This window comes from Pristiophorus japonicus, chromosome 9, assembly GCF_044704955.1.
Source record: "Pristiophorus japonicus isolate sPriJap1 chromosome 9, sPriJap1.hap1, whole genome shotgun sequence".
Lineage (NCBI taxonomy): Eukaryota > Metazoa > Chordata > Chondrichthyes > Pristiophoridae > Pristiophorus > Pristiophorus japonicus.
Genome location: NC_091985.1, coordinates 14,979,339 through 15,006,713, shown reverse-complemented (window position 1 = coordinate 15,006,713; position 27,375 = coordinate 14,979,339). Strand labels below are relative to the sequence as shown.

Here is a 27,375-nt window from a genome sequence, read left to right as displayed (position 1 = left end):
CGAATGGGCTCACTGGCGCGGCGTGGATCAGGCTGCACATCCCACGCCCAGCTTCTGCTTCCTCCCTTCAGCTGGCTCTCTGAAACCCCCCCCCCCCCCAGCTCCCGTTCCGACTGCCCCCCTGACCCGACTCTCCCTCTCTTCCCCCCCCCCCCCCCCCCCGACTCGACTTCACCCCGGACCCGACCCCTGCTCCCCGACAGACCCCCAACCGCCCTGGACTCGACTCCCGCTCCCCACCCTCCCCAGGACCTGACCCGACCCCCAGCCACCGACCTTTAACTCCGGTGCTGGGGGCGGGACCCGCCCGAGGTCTTAGGCCCGGCTGGACCGGGCCCGTTCAGCCTCCCTTCTCCCCCGCTCCCCCTCCCCTTCCCCCCCCCCTGCTTTCTTCCCCACCCCCCCCCCGCTTTCTCCCCCCCCCCCGCTTTCTCCCCCCCCCCCCCGCTTTCTTCCCCCCCCGCTTTCTTCCCCTCCCCCCCCGCTTTCTTCCCCTCCCCCCCCCCGCTTTCTTCCCCTCCCCCCCCCCCTGCTTTCTTCTCCCCCCCCTGCTTTCTTCTCCCCCCCCTGCTTTCTTCTCCCCCCCCCGCTTTCTTCCCCCCCCCCCCCCCGCTTTCTTCCCCCCCCGCTTTCTTCCCCTCCTTCTTTCCCTCCCCCCCCCCCCCCCCCCCCGGCTTTCTTCCCCTCCCCCCCCCCCCCGGCTTTCTTCCCCTCCCCCCCCCCCCCGGCTTTCTTCCCCTCCCCCCCCCCCCGCTTTCTTCCCCTCCCCCCCCCGCTTTCTTCCCCTCCCCCCCCGCTTTCTTCCCCTCCCCCCCCGCTTTCTTCCCCTCCCCCCCCGCTTTCTTCCCCTCCCCCCCGCTTTCTTCCCCTCCCCCCCGCTTTCTTCCCCTCCCCCCCCGCTTTCTTCCCCTCCCCCCCCGCTTTCTTCCCCTCCCCCCCCGCTTTCTTCCCCTCCCCCCCCGCTTTCTTCCCCTCCCCCCCCGCTTTCTTCCCCTCCCCCCCGCTTTCTTCCCCTCCCCCCCCGCTTTCTTCCCCTCCCCCCCCGCTTTCTTCCCCTCCCCCCCCCGCTTTCTTCCCCTCCCCCCCCGCTTTCTTCCCCTCCCCCCCCCCCGCTTTCTTCCCCTCCCCCCCCGCTTTCTTCCCCTCCCCCCCCCCCGCTTTCTTCCCCTCCCCCCCCCGCTTTCTTCCCCTCCCCCCCGCTTTCTTCCCCTCCCCCCCGCTTTCTTCCCCTCCCCCCCCGCTTTCTTCCCCCCCCCCCCCGCTTTCTTCCCCTCCCCCCCCCCCCGCTTTCTTCCCCTCCCCCCCCCCCCGCTTTCTTCCCCTCCCCCCCGCTTTCTTCCCCTCCCCCCCCCGCTTTCTTCCCCTCCCCCCCCCCCCGCTTTCTTCCCCTCCCCTCCCCCCCCCGCTTTCTTCCCCTCCCCTCCCCCCCCCGCTTTCTTCCCCTCCCCCCCCGCTTTCTTCCCCTCCCCCCCCCCGCTTTCTTCCCCTCCCCCCCCCGCTTTCTTCCCCTCCCCCCCCGCTTTCTTCCCCTCCCCCCCCCCGCTTTCTTCCCCTCCCCCCCCCGCTTTCTTCCCCTCCCCCCCCCCCGCTTTCTTCCCCTCCCCCCCCCCGCTTTCTTCCCCTCCCCCCCCCGCTTTCTTCCCCTCCCCCCCCGCTTTCTTCCCCTCCCCCCCCCGCTTTCTTCCCCTCCCCCCCCGCTTTCTTCCCCTCCCCCCCCGCTTTCTTCCCCTCCCCCCCCGCTTTCTTCCCCTCCCCCCCCGCTTTCTTCCCCTCCCCCCCGCTTTCTTCCCCTCCCCCCCCGCTTTCTTCCCCTCCCCCCCCCCGCTTTCTTCCCCTCCCCCCCCGCTTTCTTCCCCTCCCCCCCCCCCGCTTTCTTCCCCTCCCCCCCCCGCTTTCTTCCCCTCCCCCCCCCGCTTTCTTCCCCTCCCCCCCCCGCTTTCTTCCCCTCCCCCCCCGCTTTCTTCCCCTCCCCCCCCGCTTTCTTCCCCTCCCCCCCCGCTTTCTTCCCCTCCCCCCCCGCTTTCTTCCCCTCCCCCCCCGCTTTCTTCCCCTCCCCCCCCGCTTTCTTCCCCTCCCCCCCCGCTTTCTTCCCCTCCCCCCCCCGCTTTCTTCCCCCCCCCCCGCTTTCTTCCCCTTCCCCCCCCGCTTTCTTCCCCTCCCCCCCGCTTTCTTCCCCTCCCCCCCCGCTTTCTTCCCCTCCCCCCCCGCTTTCTTCCCCTCCCCCCCCGCTTTCTTCCCCCCCCCCCGCTTTCTTCCCCTTCCCCCCCCGCTTTCTTCCCCTCCCCCCCCGCTTTCTTCCCCTCCCCCCCCGCTTTCTTCCCCTCCCCCCCCGCTTTCTTCCCCTCCCCCCCCGCTTTCTTCCCCTCCCCCCCCGCTTTCTTCCCCTCCCCCCCCCGCTTTCTTCCCCTCCCCCCCCGCTTTCTTCCCCTCCCCCCCCGCTTTCTTCCCCCCCCCTGCTTTCTTCCCCCCCCCTGCTTTCTTCCCCCCCCCTGCTTTCTTCCCCCCCCCTGCTTTCTTCCCCCCCCCTGCTTTCTTCCCCCCCCCTGCTTTCTTCCCCCCCCCTGCTTTCTTCCCCCCCCCTGCTTTCTTCCCCCCCCCTGCTTTCTTCCCCCCCCCCCTGCTTTCTTCCCCCCCCCTGCTTTCTTCCCCCCCCCCCCCTGCTTTCTTCCCCCCCCCCCCCCCCCCTTTTGCCCCAACACCCGCCCCCCCCCCCCCCTGCGCGGGTCTGTCCCCCCCCCCCCGGCTTTCGTCCGGCAAACCCCCCCCCCTGCTTTCTTCTTCCCCCCCCCTGCTTTCTTCCCCCCCCCCCCTGCTTTCTTCCCCCCCCTGCTTCTTCCCCCCCCCTGCTTTCTTCCCCCTTCCCCCCCCCTGCTTTCTTCCCCCCCCCTGCTTTCTTCCCCCCCCTCCCTTCTCCCTTCCCCCTCCCTTCTCCCTTCTCCCTCCCTTCGCCCTCCCTTCTCCCTCTCTTCTCCCTTCGCCCTCCCTTCTCCCTTCGCCCTCCCTTCTCCCTTCGCCCTCCCTTCTCCCTTCGCCCTCCCTTCTCCCTTCGCCCTCCCTTCTCCCTTCGCCCTCCCTTCTCCCTTCGCCCTCCCTTCTCCCTTCGCCCCACCTTCTCCCTTCGCCCTCCCTTCTCCCTTCGCCCTCCCTTCTCCCTTCGCCCTCCCTTGTCCCTTCGCCCTCCCTTCTCCCTTCGCCCTCCCTTCTCCCTTCGCCCTCCCTTCTCCCTTCGCCCTCCCTTCTCCCTTCGCCCTCCCTTCTCCCTTCGCCCTCCCTTCTCCCTTCGCCCTCCCTTCTCCCTTCGCCCTCCCTTCTCCCTTCGCCCTCCCTTCTCCCTTCGCCCTCCCTTCTCCCTTCGCCCTCCCTTCTCCCTTCGCCCTCCCTTCTCCCTTCGCCCTCCCTTCTCCCTTCGCCCTCCCTTCTCCCTTCGCCCTCCCTTCTCCCTTCGCCCTCCCTTCTCCCCTTCGCCCTCCCTTCTCCCTTCGCCCTCCCTTCTCCCTTCGCCCTCCCTTCTCCCTTCGCCCTCCCTTCTCCCTCCCTTCTCCCTTCGCCCTCCCTTCTCCCTTCGCCCTCCCTTCGCCCTCCCTTCTCCCTTCGCCCTCCCTTCTCCCTTCGCCCTCCCTTCTCCCTTCGCCCTCCCTTCTCCCTTCGCCCTCCCTTCTCCCTTCGCCCTCCCTTCCCCCTTCGCCCTCCCTTCCCCCTTCGCCCTCCCTTCCCCCTTCGCCCTCCCTTCCCCCTTCGCCCTCCCTTCCCCCTTCGCCCTCCCTTCCCCCTTCGCCCTCCCTTCCCCCTTCGCCCTCCCTTCCCCCTTCGCCCTCCCTTCCCCCTTCGCCCTCCCTTCCCCCTTCGCCCTCCCTTCCCCCTTCGCCCTCCCTTCCCCCTTCGCCCTCCCTTCCCCCTTCGCCCTCCCTTCCCCCTTCGCCCTCCCTTCCCCCTTCGCCCTCCCTTCCCCCTTCGCCCTCCCTTCCCCCTTCGCCCTCCCTTCCCCCTTCGCCCTCCCTTCCCCCTTCGCCCTCCCTTCCCCCTTCGCCCTCCCTTCTCCCCTTCGCCCTCCCTTCCCCCTTCGCCCTCCCTTCCCCCTTCGCCCTCCCTTCCCCCTTCGCCCTCCCTTCCCCCTTCGCCCTCCCTTCCCCCTTCGCCCTCCCTTCCCCCTTCGCCCTCCCTTCCCCCTTCGCCCTCCCTTCCCCCTTCGCCCTCCCTTCCCCCTTCGCCCTCCCTTCTCCCTTCGCCCTCCCTTCCCCCTTCGCCCTCCCTTCCCCCTTCGCCCTCCCTTCCCCCTTCGCCCTCCCTTCCCCCTTCGCCCTCCCTTCCCCCTTCGCCCTCCCTTCCCCCTTCGCCCTCCCTTCCCCCTTCGCCCTCCCTTCCCCCTTCGCCCTCCCTTCCCCCTTCGCCCTCCCTTCCCCCTTCGCCCTCCCTTCCCCCTTCGCCCTCCCTTCCCCCTTCGCCCTCCCTTCCCCCTTCGCCCTCCCTTCCCCCTTCGCCCTCCCTTCCCCCTTCGCCCTCCCTTCCCCCTTCGCCCTCCCTTCCCCCTTCGCCCTCCCTTCCCCCTTCGCCCTCCCTTCTCCCTTCGCCCTCCCTTCTCCCTTCGCCCTCCCTTCTCCCTTCGCCCTCCCTTCCCCCTTCGCCCTCCCTTCTCCCTTCCCCCTTCGCCCTCCCTTCTCCCTTCCCCCTTCGCCCTCCCTTCTCCCTTCCCCCTTCGCCCTCCCTTCTCCCTTCCCCCTTCGCCCTCCCTTCTCCCTTCCCCCTTCGCCCTCCCTTCTCCCTTCCCCCTTCGCCCTCCCTTCTCCCTTCCCCCTTCGCCCTCCCTTCTCCCTTCCCCCTTCGCCCTCCCTTCTCCCTTCCCCCTTCGCCCTCCCTTCTCCCTTCCCCCTTCGCCCTCCCTTCTCCCTTCCCCCTTCGCCCTCCCTTCCCCCTTCGCCCTCCCTTCCCCCTTCGCCCTCCCTTCCCCCTTCGCCCTCCCTTCCCCCTTCGCCCTCCCTTCCCCCTTCGCCCTCCCTTCCCCCTTCGCCCTCAGAAACACAGACAGAGACACACTGGGGCTGGGGGGCGTCCCAGCACGCTGTTGCAGGGCTCCCGGTGCTGCAGTTGGTAAGTAGAAAATGTGTTATTTATTGATTTTTTAATTAATTTTTTTTGATTGATTTATTGATGTATTTATCATTTACAATTGATGATGGCTCTATTTGTAAAATTGAAGTGTTTAATGTTGTAAACTTCCCTTTAAACCCCTGCCCTCCCCCCCCCGCCCCCCCCACCCCATTCCCTACGCCTGATTTGTAACCTACGCCTGATTTTCTAAGTGTAGGCAAGGTTTTTCTGAGCGTACAAAAATCTACACTTGCTCCAAACTAACTTAGAATGGAGTATGTTTTCACTGCCTAAACTTTCAAAATGGCCGTAAGTGGGAAAAAAAACATCTGTTCCAAACTGAAACTGTTCTAACTGACTAGAACTGGAGCAAACTAAATGCCGAGAATTGCAATTTCTAATTACTCCATTCTAAACCAGTTGCTTCGAAAAAACACGAGCAACTCGGGCTGAAACTTGGCCCCTTTAAGTTTATCACATTTATAACCAGATCCTTCCACTGTTTTTTTTTCACATATGTATGTGCTCTGCTGCACTTTGCTGCATGATAAAGGACCCTCCTGCAAAACTTGATGCACTCCAGGGGACATCCCAGAAATACTGACGCAATCTCTCAGAACCACCATCAACACTCACACCCCTGGGGAACCTCCCCCCATTCCCCCCCCATCCTAATTTCCACAGTAGCGGACAACATGTGTTATTATTGTACCGCAATAGAAATAATGAGATGAAAACTAGATTCCTTCTAATAGAAGGCTAATTGAACAATAACGGATACTTATTGAAGGGAAACTTTAGGTGAGTGAAGCCTTCACTACATGCTGAGGGTGCAGACAACTTTGCTGGTTTGTAAATCAGCAGAATTCGGAAATCTGATGTTTGAAAATCTATGCAGTAATCATCCCCATCTGTCAGCAGTCTGTTATGTTATCAGAACTGGGACATTCATTCCAGCTTTTACTTTACACTGCCCTTGTTTAAATGGGTAAACTGATTGACCAAATCTTCTGAGGATTCAAACTTGTTTTTTTGCACTAAGAAATTGGTCAGTTTGAAGTAAACAACAGCAAAATGGGAATGCAACACTTTTTTTTTAAAGTGAATTGTCGGAGAATTTGAATTTGTGTGACTTTGAATTGAGCAGCAGACAGTATTGAGTTTTCCCTCTCCTTCCCTCCTCCCTACTCCCACAGCTAGCACTATCCTACTAGAAGTCATGTTAACCCTATGAAGATAGCAGTCGACTTTCTACAATGCATTGCAAGCTATCACAAAAGAGTCATATTTCTCAGACTAGGTCATTCACACAGACAATGCCTCGTGTGTCTTTACTTCACTTTGCAGTCCGTAGTGTTCGGCCGTAATAGAATATTGAAATGACGCACTCTTCTGCTGAGTGGGCACCAAGGCCCTTGTTATATTCATATTCTGAGAAATTTGTATCAAGAGGTGCAGCAAGAGTTCTTAAAGGGGCATTTCATCCAGCTCTCTACTGATGCCCATAATGAAAGAAGAACTTTCACTGATGTCGTACCTTTCACATCTTTTAGACCTCTCCAAAGTGATTCACAGCTAACTCAGTACTTTCTGTAACGTTAGTAAGCACCAGCCAGTTTGTGCACAGCAAGGTCCCATTAGCAGCAATGAAATAAATGACCAGATAATCTGTTTTAGTGGGTTTGATATAAATGCTAGGTAGGACACTGGGAGAACTCCACTGCTATTCTTTGAATAGTGCTGTGGAATCTGCTATGCCCACCTGTGAGGGCAGACACGGAGTCTTGCTTTAATATCTCACTGGTGCTACACTGGAGGCAGGCTAGATTATGTGCTCAAGTCTCTGGAGTAGGGCTTGTACTCTGACTCAGGTGAGAGTGCTACCAACTGTGCCAAGACTGGCACACTACCTGAACTGTATGAATAGGTCATCTAAAGCTAATAGAACTGGCCTTTTGCCTTAATCTCTGTTTACTCCAACACCAGGCGCCTTTTATTCTTGTGCAAGACTTTTTAATTTTTCTTGTCAGAATAAAATTTTGTAAAAACACACATAGGGGAATTATCCCCAAATAATTAAAATAAATTAACATCCCTGCTGAATTCTGTCAAATTAGCTGCAAGATGAAACAACAGCAAAAAACTGAATTGGCAGAACTCTCTCGGCAGGTTGCCAATTAAGCAGTATTACTTATTTAATTATGTCTGTGTGATATTTGCAAATGGCCAGTATTGTGTAATGTCTTGTGGCCAATTTGTTTCATTGCACTGTATTTTCATGAGCACAATGAAACAAATTAGCCACGAGACATTGCACAATACTGAAAGGTGGTGCCTCAATGCCTCTCCTATCCAATGTGGGACCCGGCCTCTGAGTACAGGTGATAGTTGATGTGACCGTGCTTGTCCTTGCCAGTGGTCTGAGTCGGTGGTGGAGTTGCCCCATGTTCAAAACGTGGGCTGGGAACTCCTTCGTACAAAAATATTCTTAGAAGAGACGAAACCTTTTTTTTTTTTAAAAAGAGTCTGCTACTGATTCTGTTTTCAACTTCTTCTTAAGCAAGGAGGAAGTTGCATCATGTATTTCGCAGGTGCAGCATTCTTCTCTTTGGGGCTTCCGTTGTCGCCATAAGCATTGGCTAATAAGTGAATATGACAGACAGCCATGGCTATACTGGATTCTCCATTTGCAATTGGACGCATGCTTCCTGAGATCTAGCATTAGCTCATTTTCCCCCCCCCCCCCCACCCCCAGCCCCCAATCATCCGAAAGAAAACCAACAAGCCATCACTTGGACAATTTGAGCCTCTCCTATTCTGGCTTTTCATTGAGATCTTGAAAGGAATCTCAAACACAAGTGTTTGGCCATATGTTGGAAGCCGATTGGAACAATTTCAGGAGGGAAGTTTTAGCTGGCATCCCCTTTAGTCGGAAGATTGAAACAAATTTTGTTCCAACATTGCAGATCACGTTACGCAATGCGGAACCTCCCAGCAGAGCAGCTAGAAATTGGCAGTGTCTCACATCGCTAATGATCCTATCAGTCTCCAACGTGAAGGTACAACACGAGCCTTTGACATTAATAGGGTTTATATAGGATGCGGCACCCTGGTGTCATTGAAAGGCTGACCTTCTCAAGACATAGCTGGTACATTTTTGAACTGAATTTGCAAGTTCGTTAGATGAAACTGCTTCAGCCCTGAACAACAGAACTAGTTTGAACTTTAGGCACAAGTTGAAATGCAGTTAATGGCTTGGTGAACCTGGGTTAGTCCAGCTTGTTTTGGCTATGGAAGCATATGACTTTCCCTTTCACATCCCGGTATGAGTTCTCAAAACGTTTGTGCTCCCAGCACCCGTTTGGAGTTCATTTTAGTGCAAGACCTCCTTGCTGCAGTTGTTTGTGGTTATAACCTGTTGATTCACTGACCTATTCAAAAAAATGAAAATTAACCAGTAAAGGGAACTGAAACCACCATGTTAAAGTCACGAGTCCTGCTGTTCCACCAATTCTCCATTTATTTTAAAAATCTCAACTCTGGAACAAGAGCTTGTCAGATTTGGGGGAGAGAGGGAGGCAGAACTTGCAAGTATAACTCAAGTCTTATCCTTTGACTTCGCACAGCATCGATGTACTGCGACCCAGAGATGTACGAGTAAAAATAACAGCATCCTGGACTTTAATTTTTCTTAACTTGGAGTCCAGTTCTGCAAACATGGATTGCCCTCCAATACCATCTTCATGTGTGAATTTGTCCAAGACTCTGCTGTCCGTATCCTAACCCGCCCCAAGCCCCGTTCATCCATCACCCTTGTGCTCGCTGATCCACATTGGTTCCGGTCCCGAATGCCTCAATTAAAAAAATTCTCATCCTCATATATTCAAGTTCCTCCATGGCTTCGCCCCTCCCTATCTCTGTAACCCCCTCCAGCCCTACAACCCTCCAAGATGCCTGCGCACCTCCAATTCTGGACTCTTGTGCAACTTCGATTTTCTTCGATCCGCCATTGGCGGCCGTGCCTTCAGCTGCCTCGGTCCCAGGCTCTGGAATTCCCTCCTTAAACGATTTTGCCTCCCTACCCCTCTCTCTCCTCCTTTTAAGATGCTCCTTAAACTAGGGCTTTAATTAGGGCTATAAGCTAATTAGTGGGGGGGGAGGATTCAGGTGAGCGGAAATTTAAAAAGTCAAAGAATAAGGAGAAGGCAATAGAGCAGTGCACCAGTGTGACAGGAAGGGACAGAATGTATAAACATAAGTGTATCAGAAGTGGGATCAAAGCAGGAAAAAATAGTTTTAAAAAAACAAATTTAAAAGCTCTATCTGAATGCACGCAACATTCGTAACAAAGATGAGGAGTTGAAGGTACAAATGGGTATGATAGCCATTATAGAGACTTGGTTGCAAGCTGACCAAGGCTGCGAACTTAAAGATTCAAGGGTATTTGACAATTCGGAAGGACAGACGAAAAGGAAAAGGAAGTGGGGTAGTTCTGTTAATAAAGGATGAGATCAGTGCGTTAGTGCGAAATTATATTGGCTCAGAAGATCAAGATCTTGAATCAACTTGGGTGGAGATAAGAAATAATAAGAGGAAAAAGTCACTGGTGGGCATAGTCTATAAGCCCCCTAACAGCAGCTACACTGTTGGACGGAGTAGAAATCAAGAAATAATGGAGACTTGTAATAAAGGAACGGCAATAATCATGGGCGATTTGAAGCTTCAATATTGATTGGACAAAGCATATTTCCAGAAGGCATTTGATAAGGTGCCACATAAAAGGTTACTGCACAAGATAAAAGTTCACAGGGTTTGGGGTAATATATTAACATGGATTGAGGATTGGTTAACTAACAGAAAACAGAATTGGGATAAATGGGTCATTTTCCGGTTGGCAAACAGTAACGAGTGGGGTGCTGCAGGGATCGTTGCTGGGGCCTCAACTATTTACAATCTATATTAATGACTTGGATGAAGGGACCGAGTGTAATGTAGCCAAGTTTGCTGCTGATAGAAAGATGGGTGGGAAACCAAATTGTGAGGCGGACACAAGAAATCTGCAAAGGGATATAGAGAGGCTAAGTGAGTGGGCAAAAATTTGCCAGATGGAGTATAATTTGGGAAAATGTGAGGTTATCCACTTTGGCAGAAATATAGAAAAGCAAATTATAATTTAAATGGAATAAAATTGCAAAGTGCTGCAGTACAAAGGGACCTGGGGGTCCTTGTGCATGAAACACAAATTAATCAGGAAGGCAAATGGAATGTTGGCCTTTATTGTAAGGGGGATAGAGTATAAAGGTAGGGAAGTCCTGCTACAACTGTACAGGGTATTGGTGAGGCCACGCCTAGAGTACTGCATACAGTTTTGGTCTCTATATTTAAGGAAGGATATACTTGCATTGAAGGCTGTTCAGAGAAGGTTCACTAGGTTGATTCCGGAGATGAGAGGGTTGACTTATGAAGGTAGGTTGGGCCTATACTCATTGGAGTTCAGAAGAATGAGAGGTGATCTTATTGAAACGTATAAGATAATGAGGGGGCTCGGCAAGATGGATGCAGAGAGGATATTTTCACTCATAGGGGAAACTAAACTAGGGGACATAGTCTCAGAATAAGGGGCCGCCCATTTAAAACTGAAATGAGGAGGAATTTCTTCTCGGTTGTAAATCTGCGGAATTCTCTGCCCCAGAGAGCCATGGAGGCTGGGTCATTGAATATATTTAAGGTGGAGATGGACAGATTTTTGAGCGATAAGGGAATAAAGGGTTATGGCCAGCAGGCAGGGAAGTGGAGCTGAGTCCATGATCAGATCAGCCATGATCTTATTGAATGGCGGAACAGGCTCGAGGGACCTACTCCTCCTATTTCTTATGTTCTTAAAACCTACCTGTCCTGATATTTCCTCATGGCTCGGTGTCAAAAACATTTTGAATACGCTCCTGTGAAGTGTTTGGGGACGTATTACTACATTAAAGGCACTATATAAATGTACATTGTTGGACAATTGAGTGTTGGTAACCTATTGAAACACATGTACATCAAAACTGAGCTCAATCTTTTCTTGACCCAACACCCCCACACACGCACTTTCCGGTGGGTAGTGATCAAGAGAGGGACCACTGGCCAATTGTCCCCTTGCACATCCTGGGGTGGTTGTAGCACCTTCATACTCATCCCAGCGAAGTCAGCACTGAACTGAACCGTTGGTCTTCTGGTGTGCGTGACTGAAATGCATGCTAACTTTAGCAACCGACTTCTAATGTGTAATAGTTCCTGTAATCCATGCTGTGCCCTTGGTTTCACAACTTCCTGACTTCACAGAGTGGTCAGGTGTGTATTTAAGCCATGTTCCCCTCATGCACTCAGTTACCAGTTTCGGCTACAATATTTCCTCACGAGGGAGGAAGCACAACTGGTAAGTCACTGCCAGGCAGATGGATTTTTTTAGCCGTATTACTGGATCCAGGTTATCCCCCATTAGTTGCAAATTGTGCATGGGAAATTGAGACCCAATTGAGAAAAAAGATAAAGTTTAAGCAAATTAACCTTTGAATCACAAAAACATTTTTTAATTCCTATTGGATTATCATTTTCATTGTCACAGTTCTAGCTTCATACTGAGGAGAGAGAGTACAGTGGGAGACCCAGCATTGCACACAAGTTTCAGGCCCTGGACTTTATTCTTTCAATATGTTCTCCATGTACATAACAACATAAGAAATAGGAGCAGGAGTAGGCCATTTGGCCCCTCGAGCCTGCTCCGCCATTCAATAAGATCATGGCTGATCTGATCATGGACTCAGCTCCGCATCCCTGTCCACTCCCTTATCGCTCAAAAATATGTCTATCTCCACCTTAACTATATTCAGTGACCCAGTCTCCACAGCTCTCTGGGGCAGAGAATTCCATAGATTTACAACCCTCTGAGAGAAGAAATTCCTCCTCATCGCTGTTCTAAATGGCCGACCCCTTATTCTGAAACTATGCCTCCTAGTTCTAGATTCCCCCATGAGGGGAAACATCCTCTCTGCGTCTACCTTGTCGAGCCCCCTCAGTATCTTGTATGTTTCAATAAGATCACCTCTCATTCTTCTAAACTCCAATGAGTATAGGCCTAGCCTGCTCAGCCTTTCTTCCTAAGTCAACCCCTTCATCTCTGGAATCAACCTCATGAACCTTCTCTGAACAGCCTCCAATGCAAGTATATCCCTCCTTAAATAAGGACACCAAAACTGCACACACTACTCTAGGTGTGGTCTCACCAATACCCTGTACAGTTGTAGCAGGACTTCTCTGCTTTTATACTCCATCCCCCTTGCAATAAAGGCCAACATTCCATTGCCTTCCTGATTACTTGCTGTATTTGCATACTAACATTTTGTGTTTCATGTACAAGGACCCCCAGGTCCCTCTGTACTGCAGCATTTTGTAAGTTATCTCCATTTAGATAATTCGTTTTTTTTATTTTTCCTGCCAAGTGGATAACCTCACATTTTCCCACATTATACTCCATCTGCCAAATGTTTGTCCACTCACTTAGCTTGTCTATATCCCTTTGCAGATTTTTTTCATGCTTCTCACAACTTACTTTCCCACCCATCTTTGTATCATCAGCAAACTTGGCTACATTACACTCGATCCCTTGATCCCTTCATCCAATCATTAATATAGATTGTAAATAGTTGGGGCCCCAGCACTGATCCCTGTGGCACCCTACTAGTTACTGTTTGCCATGGTCAGATGGGTGGTAAGTGACTTTATATTGTCTTGACTGCTGTCAGTTCTAGCAAGATTGTGAAGAAAGGTTGTGCGTCCTGCTGCATTGCTCCATGCTATGTCTCCCTTTGAGTTTTAATAAGTGGTACCAACATATTAACAAGCCCCCCCCCATGCTTGCAGTAAGGAACGTTATGTTGTAAATGCTAAACAATGATTTTGAAGGGAGTATGTGATCTTGTGTGTATGTTTTTTTAAATATCTTTGGGAAATCTTGTCAGACTGAATAGCATGTCTTTGTGTAATCGATAAACGCTTTCACGGGGGTTACATTACATTTGAAAAATGAAAGTGACTTCCAGGGACATTAGTAACACGAGCTGGCCAAATTGCCACTTGGAGACTGCACAGGTGGTGTAATTTAATTAAATTGTGAACTCCAGTCCCATTTAAACATCACTAAAGAGCCACCGCTGAGTAATCGGTGACTTTTTAGTGAGAGCAGGCAGAAATTTCTGCTGGGCCTCTCCTGGTAGTGAAACCCCACCTTTCTGTTATTGCAGCATTTGAATCTCACGTGTTCTTTTTTTTTTCCCCCCAATACTTTCCCTTTACTCTTTTTGCAGTCTTGCCCAACACTCCGATAATGCAGACAGTGCCGCAGAGCGTACCAATAATTGACCCGTCGTTGTACAGCGTAAAGCCTCAGGGTAAGATTGCAAACTCTTCCAAGTTTTCCAGCACTTACATAATGCTGTGCACAACAAGATACAATGATCTGGTGCCGTGCCAGATTAGAATGATGCCTGCTGATTGCTGGCAACGAGCACATCATAGCACACACCATTCATTCAGAACATTTAATGGGGAGTCGACGTCAACCTGACAGCGAAAAATTGATATGCTCACAGTAGCATCAAGCTTAATTTCCTGTGCAGCCAATCACGGATGCAATCCTGTACCAAAGCCATGTAAACTTGAGGAGGGCAATCAACAGAGAGAGAACGACTTGCACATATATCGCACAACAAGTTAGTTTTCCAGTGTAAACGTAGCAGCCATTTTCCGAATAGCAAGATCCCATGACCAGCAGCCAAACGTGCGACCAGTTGAGTGAGCTGCGTTTGTTTGGTGGTATCGGCTCAGAGAGGCCTGTCGGCTTGCACGACAGGAGTGCTTCCTCTTCTTTTCTTTTACAAGTGCTGCTGTGGGATTTTTAAACATGCGCCTGAGCCACAGAAGCAGGCAGACAGCACCTTAGTTTAAAGGCATACTCATAGTCCAGATATGTGTAGTATTATCAAGCATTTAATAGATGTACTAGCTTGTGTGCTCCATTGTGCCTGTAAGTGTAGGCACCGTTAACATAGACTGGGTTCTCAATGGAAGTATAAATTAATGTAGGAAACTGCTGCAGGTAAAAGACGCTTAATAGTTGGTAGTGGTAGGTGAGTATTTACTCTATTGCCTACTTGTGCCAGCCAGTGGCACAGTGGGTAACACCTCGCCTCTGTCAGAAGGCTGTGGGTTCAAGTCCCACTCCAGAGACTTGAGCACAAGTCTGACTCTCCGGTGCAGTCCTGAGGGGGTGCTGCACTGTCGGAGGTGCCATCTTTCAAATGAGAAGTTAAATCGAGGCCCCATCTACTCTATCATTTAATAGTATCTCACTATTTTTAAAAAAGTATTATTTTTCTATTCTTCCTACCAAAGTGGATAACATCACATTTCCCCATATTATACTCCATCTGCCACCTTCTTCCCCACTCGCTTAACCTGTCTTCTATCCCGTTGCAGGCTCTGTGTGTCTTCCTCACAACTTACTTTTCACTTAGCTTTGTATCGTCAGCAAAACTGCATGCAAAAGATTCCATGGCGCATTTTGAAGAAGAACAGGGGCGTTATCCCCAGTGTTCTGGCCAATACCTATCCCTTAATCGACGTCACAAACAGATTATGTGGTCATTATCACATTGCTATTGTGGGAGTTTGCTGTGCGCAAATTGGCTGCCACGTTTCCTACATTACAACAGTGACTACACTTCATAAAGTACTTCATTGGCTGCAAAGCACTTTGGGACGTCCAGTGGTCGTGAAAGGTGCAATACAAGGCGCTATATTCTCACTGCAATAGTGAGAAATGATATTGGCTCAAATGATCAGGATGTTGAAACAGTGGGGTGGAGATCAGGAATAATAAGGGGAAAAAGTCACTGGTGGGCGTACTCTATAGGCCCCCTATCAGTAGCAACTCTGTTGGTCGGAGCATAAACCAGGCAATAGTGGGGGCTTGTAAAAAGGGAACAGCAATAATCATGGGTGATTTTAACCTCCAATTTGATTTGTCCAATCAATATGGTCAGAGTAGCCTTGAGGAGGAGTTCATAGAGTGCATAAGGGACGGGTTCCTGGAACAGTATGTAACGGAACCAACCAGGGGGCAGGCTATCTTAGATCTGGTCCTGTGTAATGAGACAAGATTAATAAACAATCTCTTAGTGATCGTAGCATGATTGAATTTCAAATTCAGATGGAGGGTGAGAAAGTTGGATCTCTAACCAACGTACTAAGCTCAAATAAAGGAGACTATGAAAGTATGAGGGTAGAGTTGGGTAAAGTGGACGGGGAAAATAAATTAAAGTGTAGGACGGTTGATATACCCCTATCTCCAACTTTCACGTTTTCGTTCTCATTATGCCCATGTTTTTCTACTTCATCTTTTAAAGGTTTGGTCTCAATTTCCGATTCAATCCCATGAACATCATCTTTTGATTTTGCTTTGATGTGGAGACCTTCAGAAATCTTTGGAACTCTGGCCCCATTATCTGGGATATTGGAATTTCTATTTAAGGAGATATTTCACAACTCTCAAGAAAAATATACTCCAGTGAGGAGGAAAGGGTATAAGAGAAAAGATAGCCATCCGTGGCTAACTAAAGAAATAAAGGACAGTGTCCAATCAAAAACAAGGGCATCCAATGTGGCCAAAACTAGTGGGAGGACAGAAGATTGGGAAGTGGGGAAGTTATGATTGACAAATTTGCTGGAATTTTTTAAGGATGTAATGAACAGGGTAGATAAAGGGGAACCAGTGGATGTGGTGTATTTGGACTTCCAGAAGGCATGTGACAAGGTGCCACATAAAAGGTTACTGCACAAGATAAAAGTTCACAGGGTTGGGGGTAATATATTAGCATGGATAGAGGATTGTCTAACTAACAAAACAAGAGAGTCGGGATAAATGGTTCATTCTCGAGTTGGCAATCAGTAACCAGTGGGGTGCCGCAGGGAGCAGTGCTGGGATCCTAACTATTTACAATCTATATTGAAAAGCAATGTGTGAGGAAGACACACACAATCTGCAAAAGGATATAGAAAGGCTAAGTGGGCAAAAATTTGCAGATGGAGTATAATGTTGGAATGTGTGAGATCATGCACTTTGGCAGAAAAAAACAAAGAGCAAGTTATTATTTAAGTGGAGAAAGATTGCAAAGTGCTGCAGCGCAGCGGGACCTGGGGGTACTTGTGCATGAAACACAAACGGTTAGTATGCAGGTACAGCAAGTGATCAGGAAGGCCAATGGAATCTTGGTCTTTATTGCAAAGAGGATGGAGTATAAAAGCAGGGAAGTTTTGCTACAGTTATACAGGGTATTGGTGAGACCACACCTGGAATACTGCTTACAGGCTATTGGTGATGCCACACCTTAAATACTGCATGCAGATTTGATTTCCATATTTGCGAAAGGATATACTTGCTTTGGAGGCAGTTTAGAGAAGGCTCACAAGGTTGATTCTGGAGATGAGGTGGTTGACTTATGAGGAAAGGTTGAGTAGGTTGGGCCACTACTCATTGGAATTCAGAAGAATGATAGGCGATCTTATTGAAATGTATAAGATTATGAGGGGGCTTGACAAGGTGGATTTCTTCTCAAGATGGTTATGGATATGTGGAATTTGCTGCCTCAGAGAGCTGTGGAAGCTGGGACATTAAGAAATTGTCTATTTCTGTTATAAATTTATTCAAATGATAAAGGGTTATGGAGAACGGGCAGGGAAGTGGACCGGAGTCCATGATCGGATCAGCCTTGATCGTATTAAATGACGGAGCTGGCTCGAGGGGCCGTACGGCCTGTTCCTGCTCCTATTTCTTATGTTCTTATGTTCTTATAAATGCAAGTCTTTCTTTCTTGTGGCAAAATTATAAATATGAGTTAAATACATTATTAGAATTTTAGTAGAAATTAGAAGAGGAAATTTCTTCTCTTCTCCCCGCTCTACATTTGCAATTCGGTGTTGCTAAGATGTAACGAGCAGGGTAGATTAAGGGGAACCAGTGGATATAGTATATTTGAATATTCAAAGGGCATTTGATAAGGTGCCACACAAAAGATTGTTGAACAAGATAAGAGTTCATGGGGTTGCAGATAATATATTAGCATGGATAGAGGATTGGTTAACGGACAGAAAACAGAGTCGGAATAAACGGGTCATTTTCAGGTTGGCAGACTATTACTAATGGGGTGCCGCAAGGATTAATGCTGGGGCCTCAGCTATTTACAATCTATATTAATGACTCGGGTGAAGGGACCGAGTGTATCCATTTTTGCTGACGATACAAAGCTAGGTGGGAAAGTAAGTTGTGAGGAAGACACAAAGAGCCTGCAAAGGGATATGGACAGGATGAGTGAGTGGGAAAGAAGGTGGCAGATGGAGTATAATGTGGGGAAGTGTTTGGTAGGAAGTATAGAAAAACAATATATTTTTAAATGGTGAGAAACTATTAAATGTTGGTGTTCAGAGAGATTTGGTTGTCCTGTACATGCAACACAGAAAGCTAACATGCAGGTACAGCAAGCAAATAGGAAGGCAAATGGTATGTTGGCTGTTACTACAAGGGGATTGGAGTACAAGACTAAGGAAATCTTGCATTTATACAGGGCTTTGATGAGATCACACCTGGAGTACTGTGTACAGTTTTGGTCTCCATACCGAAGGAAGGGCATACATGCCTTGGAGGGGGTGCAATGAAGGTTCACTAGATTGATTCCAGAGATGGGAGGGTTGTCCTATGAGGAGAGATTGAGTAGATTGGGCATATACGCTCTGGAGTTTAGAAGAATGAGAGGTGATAAGATTCTGAGGGAGCTTGATTGGGTAGATGCTGGGAGGATGTTTCTCCTGGCTGGAGAGTCTAGAACTAGGGGGCTGTTTGGGTAAGGGCTCGGCCATTTAGGACTGAGATGAGGAGAAATGTCTTCACTCAGGCTTGTGAATCTTTGGAATTCTTTGCCCCAGACGGCTGTCCTGTCCGTGCGCACTTTCTGCAGAACTTTCCTGATTGCCCTGTTTTGCCACATTTGTGTCAACTTTATAAATCCTTAAGGGAGAGATTTGCGTCGTCTGCACCTCCCATGGGCGCTAAGGACTTCTCACGTGGGGCCACTACTGACCCCCGTGAAATTCCATGGGAGTTAGTGGAGGCGCTAACCAGTAGCGCCCCGGAGCGAAAATTCAGTAGCACCACGTGTGGCTGTCGTGGGCGATATCCACGCCAGCGTCGTGGATCGCCAACCGGGCTTCAGTCTGCTCGTAATGTAAGAATTAAAGGGGCAGTGTGGCACCGACATTTTGAAAAATGGCCTTGCCCACCTGCTTTTGTGCCAGGCTGCTGCCATGGCATCCCGCCCCCCCCCCTGGTGGTGTAGTGGTGGCCCCATCTCCTCGATGCAGTCGGCAGCGTGCACTCCCCTTTAACTGGTGATCTAGGAGGCGTTCTGGATTCCGGTGGGGAGGCCGTCTCTTCCTGCGCTGTGAAGTGCGCTCCCGCTCAGCGGGTTCCCACGCAGTAGATGCAGTCACATGTGACTGCTCAGCCAATCAGGTAAGTATTTCACAGGTTCCCATTAATAGCACTGAGACTCACGTATCTACGAGTTCTCAGTGCTATTAATGGGAACAAAACACACAAAATAATTAAAAAAATAAAAAAACAGACCACACATATTTAAAATTAATTGAAATTAGTTATTATGCCTTATACAAATAAGATATTTTCCCAATTAAAGTTTTTAAAATCATGTTTAAAAATAAACTTGCCATGGTGGGGAGGGTTTTTAACAAAATGTGTTTATAATTTAATTTTATCGTGTTTTGTTTGTTTTAAAAGACTTGCGCCTGTAACAGTAGGCTATGCGCTTGCTTTTATCAGGCGCAAGAGTTTTGAGGACATTTGCTGGGCAAGATATGCGTAAATCCTGCAATCTTGCCCAAGAAATGTCCTCGCTCCCGAGATACGGAGGATCGGTAAAGCTCCTGCTTGACAGATCAGAAAAGCCAGTTTTCAGCGCATGCGCATTGCGTGCAGAAAGCCAGCTTTTCTGATGCCTTCCGGGTCCGTAGAAACATCTTACGGGCCCAAGACGTCGGAATTTCTACCCCATTGATTGGGGCAGGAACATTGGCCAGGTCACGGGGAGAATTTAATGCGTTGGTTTGAGTAATGTCATCGAATTTTTAACATCCACCTGATTAGACAGATAGAGCCTGGAGAACATCTCGCAACATGGTGCGACAGTAAAAACAGAAAATGCTGGAAATCTTAGTAGACCGGGCAGCCTCTGTGGAGAGAAAAAAAGAATTAACGTTTCAGTTCGATGACCCTTCGTCAGAACTGACCTGAAACATTAATTCTGTGTTTTTCTCTCCACAGATGCTGCCTGACCTGCTGAGATTTTCAGCATTTTATATTCCAGCATCCGCAATATTTTGCTTTCGTATGGTGTGAAAGTACCAATGGCCAATACTGGATAGCACACAGCCCGGATAATGAATAGGCTGGAATGTGTTACCAGATGTAAGAAAATATGCAACTGGGAAAGGCCAATCAGTCCTCCAAGCTATTCATTTCGCACACCACATGCATTTCCTTTACAACATTTTCCTTCCTCGCCCCATGTAACCTTTTAAGACTCTAGAATATCAACCTAATAAAATTAATATTACTCAACCCCAACCTGTGGTGCCTGCTCCACCATTTAATAAGATCATGGCTGATCCGATCATGGACTCAGCTCCACTTCCCTGCCCGCTCCCCATAACCCTTTACTCCCTTATCGATCAAAATTCTGTCTTATCTCCACCTTAAATATATTCAATGATCCAGCCTCCTTGGCTCTCTGGGGCAGAGAATTCCACGGATTTTCATCCCTCTGAGAGAAGAGATTCCTCCTCATCTCACTTTTAAATGGGTGACCCCTTATTCTGAGTCGATGTGCCCTAGTTTTAGTTTCCCCTGAGTGGAACTATCATCTCTGCATCCACCTTGTCGAGCCCCCTCATTATCTTATCTGTTTCGATAAAATTACCCTTTATTCTCTGAACTTCAATGAGTATAGGCCCAACCTACTTAACATATCTTCATAAGTCAACCCCCTCATCTCCGGAATCAACCTAGTGAACCTTCTCTGAACCACAGCCTCCAGTGCAAGTATATCCTTCCTTAAATACGGAGACCAAAACTGTATGCAGTACTCTAGGTGTGGCCTCACCAATATCCTGTACAGTTGTAGCAGGACTTCTCTGCTTTTCTACTCTATCCTCCTTGCTGTAAAGGCCAACATTCCATTTGCTTTCCTGATTACTTACTGTACCTGCATTACTAACTTTTTGTATTTCATGCACAAGGACCCCCAGGTCCCTCTGTATTGCACCACTTTGCAACTTTTCGCCAATTAAATTATAATTTGCTTTTCTTTTTTTTTCTGCCAAAGTGGATAACCTCACATTTTCCTACATTATACTCCATCTGCCAAATTTTTGCCCACTCACTTAGCTTGTCTATAATCCCTTTTCATAATCCTCACAATTTGCTTTCCCACCCATCTTTGTTTCATCAGCAAAATTGGCTACGTTACACTCGGTCCCTTCATCCAAGTCATTAATATAGATTGTAAATAGTTGAGGACCCAGCACCGATCCCTGCGGCACCCCACTAGTCACTGTTTGCCAACTGGAAAATGATCCATTTCTCCCGACTCTGTTTTTTGTTAGGCTTCTAATCAAACGCCCTTGTGGTGTGCTCTATTGATCTATTGGGTTTATCGATAAAGCTTCACATTGACTATTCTTTTAAAGTATTCACTTAATCGGCATGGCTAAGTCATTTTCCAAGTTTACATATCTATGAAGCACATAGTGTAATCAGTCAGTCATCACTGTCATCGGTTGCTCTAGATTTTAATTTAGACTTAAGCCCGTGTTCTGGGAGCCAGCTCCTGGCATTAAAATTAGTTTTCCGTAGCCTGGCAGCAGACCCAGTTACCTTAATTTCAGAGTCTACCACTGGGTTACAGTAAATGGGTATAATAGGATAAATACTGGGAGTGGATTCCTGGAATCCAAATCGAAAGATCCAACAACACAAATGCAGTTATAGACTGGAAGTTCGGTGAATTTATTGAAGTGAGACCAAATGTGTTACATGGTCACTTTGATAGTCTTCTGGCCCCTTTCATCGCAGACTCATTAACCCTCGGGATGGGAACACAGCCAAATCATGAATGTGTGGCTTTGATTCGAATGTGACCTCCGTGGGGTTTTTTTTCTGTGTGTTCTCAAAATTGAGCAGAATATCTAATGAACAAAATCATAACTGTTGGCTGAGTAACATAGCAGAAATATTATTCTCTTTTTTCAATTGCTTTTGATACCCTATTTCAATGTGGCCTAAATTGGGTTTAGCTTTTTGGCTGGGAGGAACACACAAAGTTTATTTTGAAAAAATTCTTCCGAGAGTTAAACTGTGATACATGTGTATCGCATAACGGCAGTTCCAATCAGGCTTCCAGTTTACATCTCTCTTCCAATTGGGTCCGTGGAGATTCACGCACGATTGCACAAGGTGCATGAGCTATGGTAATTGGTACAAATATACGGCAGGTTTTAAAAATGGTTATTCATGCTCACCAATTGCCAGTTGAGACTTTAATAATCGACGGGGTTCCAGATCAGAGTTATTATTTAATATGCATTTAGTGAGGAAAGAAAATATTCCTCGACAGCGTTGTTTTAGGACATTGTTGTAATCACGCTGCCAGCTCCACTTGGTTCTTCAGTTTCCAGAGCAAGGCAGTTCTTTGGCTATCCAAAATGTCTTGAGATGTCGTATGTAAGATAAATATTACTGTGCTTAAGTGCTTCAAATTGCCTGAGCAATCTTATAAACACAGCAAAAAAAAAAACCCTGCTACTCAGCGCTGGAATGGATATCTCAGCTGAATGCGCATACAGTTTGAACCTCCCTTATCCGGCATCCTCGAGACCTGGCCTTTTCCGAACAAGGATTTTGGCAGGTGAGGGGAGGACACATGTCTTGGTGGACTGTGCCTTTATGTGCTGTTGCTGGGGTAAGTGTATATGTGCGCTGATTGGCTGGACCGACTGTCCATCAGCCAATCAGTGTACATGGGGCCCTGAAGAGTCGGGACGACACCACCCCCTGGGAGGGAGCGCTGTGGGGAGGAACAGCCCACCCGAAGACTGTGGCTGCAGGAGTTCCAGCAGGGTGACGAGGAGGAGGCAGCTGATTGAGAAGAAAGATTATATTGGTGAGTAGGATTTTGACTCTCACATTCTGCGCCTGCGCAACCCGGCGGCCGGGAATGGTTCCGGACGAAGGGTGGTGCCGGATAAGGGAGTCCCGGATAAGAGAGGTTTAATCTGTAATAAGAACTTGTGTCCCTTAAAGAAAGATGCACATGGGGCTACATTGACATCCTCCTTTGGCAGTTCATAATTAGTCATCTCCAATTAGAATTTGATGAGAAGGATATGCCTAAGTGATTGTATTACAAATAATCTTCGTTATCCTATGAAATGTGCTTGAGATTTGTATGGAAGAGCATTCATTGCTAATATTTTTCACAAGTGTATCTGACTGATTGTCACAGGTTGTTAAAATATGTTAGTGTTTTCACACCCTTTTCTTTAGAATTCCCTCTCTTGTCTATAAACTATAGAAACATAGAAATTTACAGCACAGAAGGAGACCATTTCAGCCCATCGTGTCCGCGCCGGCTGACAAAGAGCCACACGGCCCTTGGTCAGCAGCCCTGAAAGTTACATATAAACCTATGAACAATGGTGGAAAGAGCATCCGGCCCAATCAGTCCACCCCACACAACTGCAATGCTCCATTTTTCCGCGACATTTTACACTCCACCCCACCCGGAGCCATGCGATCTCCTGGGAGAGGCAAGAAACCAGATCTAAAAACCCAGGCCAATTGGGGGAAAAAAATCTGGGAAAATTTCTCTCCGACCTATCATTGGATGTGTTCGGGAGGGAGTTGGATGTGGTCCTTGCGGCTGTGGGGGTCGGGGGGTCGGGTACTGGGGTGGGTGATCAGCCATGATCTTGTTGAATGACGGTGCAGGCTCCGAGGGCCGAATGGCCTACTCCTGCACCTATTTTCTGTGTTTCTATCCAGGCGATCAAAACTAGCCCAGGAGATCACTCTGGCCGTATTCGATTATCTGAAGTATCTGCGCCAGCAAACAGAGGTTACCCAGTCTAATCCCACTTACCAGCTCTAGGTGCCCATCCAAGCATCTTTTAAATGTGAGGATTTCTGCCTCTACCACACTTCCAGGCAGTGAGTTCCAGACCCACACCAACCCTCTGCGTGAAGAAGCTTCCCCTCAAATCGCCCCCTAAACCTTCCACCAACCACCTTAAACCTATATCCCCTCGTAATTGACCCTTCCATCAAGGGAAATAGGCCCTTGCTATCCAACATATCCAGGCCCCTCAAAATTTTGTACACCTCAATGGGGTCCCCTCTCAGCCTCCTCCGCTCCAACGAACCCAGCCATTCCAATCTGTCCTCGGAGCTAAGATTCTCCATTCCAGGCAGCATCCTCATAAATCTCCTCTGTACCCTCTCCAGTGCAATTGCGTCCTTCCTATAATACGACCTAACTGGTGTATTATACAATTTAAGAATAACCTCATTGGTCTTGTATTCTATGCCTCGGCCAATAAAGACAAACATTCCGTATGACTTCTTAACCACCTTATCCACCTGGCCTGCTACTTTCAGGGATATGTGGACAAGCACTCCAAGGTCCCTTTGTTTATCTGCACTTCTAAGTGGCCTACCGTTTAATGTGTATACCCTTTCCTTTTTAGCCCTCCCCAACCTCTCACTTCTCCGAATTAAATTCCATTTGCCACTGTTCTGCCCACCCGACCAATAGATTGACATCCTCCTTCAGTCCATGACTTTCCTCTTCATTATCAACCACACAGCCAATTTTATTGTCATCTGCAAACTTCTTAATCATACTCCCATATTCAAATCTAGATCATTAATGTATACCACAAAAAGCCAGGGACCCAGTACTGAGCCCTGCGGAACCCCACTGGAAACATCCTTCCAGTCACAAAAACATCCATCAACCAACACCCTTTGCTTCCTACCTCTAAATCAGTTTTGGATCCAACTTGCCGCTTTGCTCAGTCTGCCATGTGGGACCTTATCGAAAGTTTCGCTAAAGTCCATATCCGCTACATCATACGCATTGCCCTCATCAACCCTTCTGGTTGAATTTTTTGAGGAGGTAATCAGGTTAATCAAACACGATCTTCCCTTTGCAAATCGGTGCTGACTGTCCCTGATTAATCCTTGCCTTTCTAAATGTAGGTTTATCCTGTTCTTCAAGATTTTTTTCCAATAATTTTCCCCCCACTGAGGTTAGGCTGACAGGTCTGTAATTACTCAGCCTAACCCTTTCTCCTTTCTTAAGGGTACCACATTAGCAGTCCTCCAATCCTCCGGCACTATGTCCAAATCCAAAGAGGACTGGAAAATGATGGTCAAGGCCTCTGCTATTTCCTCTTTTGCTTCGCATAACAGCCTAGCCACTTTCAAAGCCACTAAATCCTTTAATACCTCCTCTCTCTCTGTTTATTTCACACACCACCTCGATAGCAGTATCTGCATTACCCCTTTCCTTTGTGAAAACAGATGCAATGTATTAATTAAGAACCATACCAACATCTTCAGTCTCCACGCACACATTACTCTCATGGCCTCTAATAGACCCTACCCTTTAATTATCCTCTTGCTCTTAATATATTTATAGAACATCTTTGGATTTTACTTGCCAAGAATTTTTCATGCTCTCTCTTAGCATTCCTAATATCATTTTTAATTTTACCTCTGAACTTTCTATATTCCTCCAGAGATTCTACAGTATTTAGCTGTCGGTATATGACAAGCTTCCCTATTTTTCTTTATCCCTTCCCTGCAAGTCCCTAGACATCCACGGGGCACTAGAATTGTTATTCCCACCCTTTTTCTTTAAGGACACATGTTTGGCCTGAGCCCTCCGGATCTCCTCCTTGAATGCCTCCCACTGTTCCGACACTGATTTACCTTCAAGTAACTATTTCCAGCCCACTGGCCAAATCAATTCTCAACTTAGCAAAGTTAGCTTTTCCCCAATTTGTGACACTTATTCCTGGTCTATCCTTGTCCTTGTCCATAAATACCTTGCATCTGACTGAATTATGGTCACTAGCACCCAAGTGCTCTTCCACGGATACCCCTTCCACCTGCCTAGCTTCATTCCCCAAAACTAAATCCAGAACCGCCCTATCCAGTGCTGTGTTTGTCACATACTGACTAAAAAAGTTCTCTTGAATGCATTTTAAGTGTTCCGCACCCTCTCTACCCCTCACTATATTTGTTCCAATCAATATTAGGATAGTTGAAATCCCCTACTATTACTGTCCAATGGTTTTTGGATTTTACAGAAATTTGCCTACATATTAGCACTTCTATCTCCCTCCCACTGTTTGGGGGTCTATAATACACACCCAGTAGTGTGATTGCCCCTTTTTTTATTTTTCAGTTTTTTGAATCTGAACCGAATGGAAGTTGTTTCTCAGCTTTCAAAGGTGCTTTTCTACTGATGCCAAGGTCCTGGGAGACCCAGCTGCAAAACTAATCCTAATCCATAGCATATGCAAATTGGCCAGGACAGTTTGCCTTGGAGTACTATCAGCAAGAAGTGTCACACTGCTTCTAAACATCCATGACTTGCAACATGGTATCACTGCCAGAATTGCTGCTACAGTAGGAACAATGTATTTACAGGAGTTAGATAGACTGGGGTTAGTAGGTGAGACCCTTTCCAACAAAAAAAGAAAGTCCTAGCTGGTCTAAGGTAATCTGCTATTGTACGTCGACCAAAATCTCTCTGATTATCTGGTCATTATTGCTGTTTGTCAAACCTTGCTGTATTCAAATTGACTCTGCAGTGCAGTACTGAGGGAGGTGCGACGTTAAACCGAGGACCCGTCTGCCCCCTGAGGTGGATGTAAAAGATCCCACGGCACTGTTCGAAGAAGAGCAGGGGAGTTCTCCCCGGTGCCTTGACCAATATTTCACCCTCACCGAGACCTGAAAGCATGATTATCGTCATTATTGCATTTCTGTTTGAAAGGCCTTGCTGTGTGCAAATTGGCTGCCGCATTTCCTGCATTGCAACAGTGACTTCTTCTCAAAAGTACTTTATTGTCCGAAAAGTGCTTTGGGACGTCGTGAGGTTGTGAAATAAATGCAAGTCTTTTTCATTCTTTATCCAAGCACCTCACTTGAAGAGATGATTTTTTTTTGTATCACTCCCAATTGCGACGCATCCTCTTTGTACATGAGGCACAGCTCTGCTTTGACAACTTGGAGTTCCAGCATCCGTAACCTCTGTTTCCCTCCGTGAATTCCCCAGCTAAAACTGTTTTAAGTAGACTTTCTCCAGATGACTTACCTGGCACCTTTAACGACGGGCTTCATGGAGAAATAAGAGGAATGGGCACCGAGCCACGTGCGGAAGGTTCGGAAGATGGCAGGAGGTCAAATGAAAGAGTTCTGAGAGAGTTTTAAAAATAAAGACAGCAATTTAGAGGGACAGAGTTCCAAAGAGTAAAGTCACAGCAACTGAATTATTAGGAAAGGGAATGAGTAAATGGTTCTTAATTTTTCTTTCACTTCACACTTGAACCTGATATTTCCATTATTTTGGAGATTTTTTTTTAATTACTGCGAATCTCTTACATAAAATTGCGTTTGAATTCCCTCTCTGCTGTTTTTAGTGCACTGCTTAATGCATTCACACAAATTCCAGTCTGTGCTATTTTAACACGGCTATTAAGCAAATGTTAGCTATTAAACAGGTTAGCTACTGCATTAAAGTAGCACAATTTAATACAAACACAGTGCACTAAAGTAACGGAGTTACACCCCTTTGTTCCATTATTACTTTATTTGTGAGGAAATCATGTTATATTGGGCACACCTTTCTTAAATGGGGCCTAAAGTTGATGTAGTTCCTCACACACCCTCTTCCCCCTGCCATGTGCTTTCTTCAATCCATTCAAGGGGAATCCGGATTGCCTGAGGTTTGAGTCTGAGGGAGCTGAATCTGATGGCACCAGGCATTGTCGCTGAGCCCAGTGTACCTCAGTAACCTTATCGCTGCAACTATGTTCTGTTCCATGAGTTCCCAC

The 27,375-nt window shown here is 48.3% G+C and overlaps 1 protein-coding gene across 3 annotated transcripts in view; it reads left to right on the top strand.

Moving 5' to 3' along the window:
* Positions 1 to 27,375, top strand: part of vta1 (vesicle (multivesicular body) trafficking 1) — a 226,161-nt gene that overhangs the window by 186,244 nt on the left and 12,542 nt on the right. For 2 of the 3 annotated variants that reach the window (XM_070889088.1, XM_070889090.1), the window contains exon 7: positions 13,431 to 13,514. The exons of the other annotated variant lie outside the window; for it this stretch is intronic. In XM_070889088.1, coding sequence (XP_070745189.1) covers positions 13,431 to 13,514 — 84 coding nt within the window. The remainder of the gene's footprint in view (positions 1 to 13,430; positions 13,515 to 27,375) is intronic. 3 annotated transcript variants of the gene reach the window in all.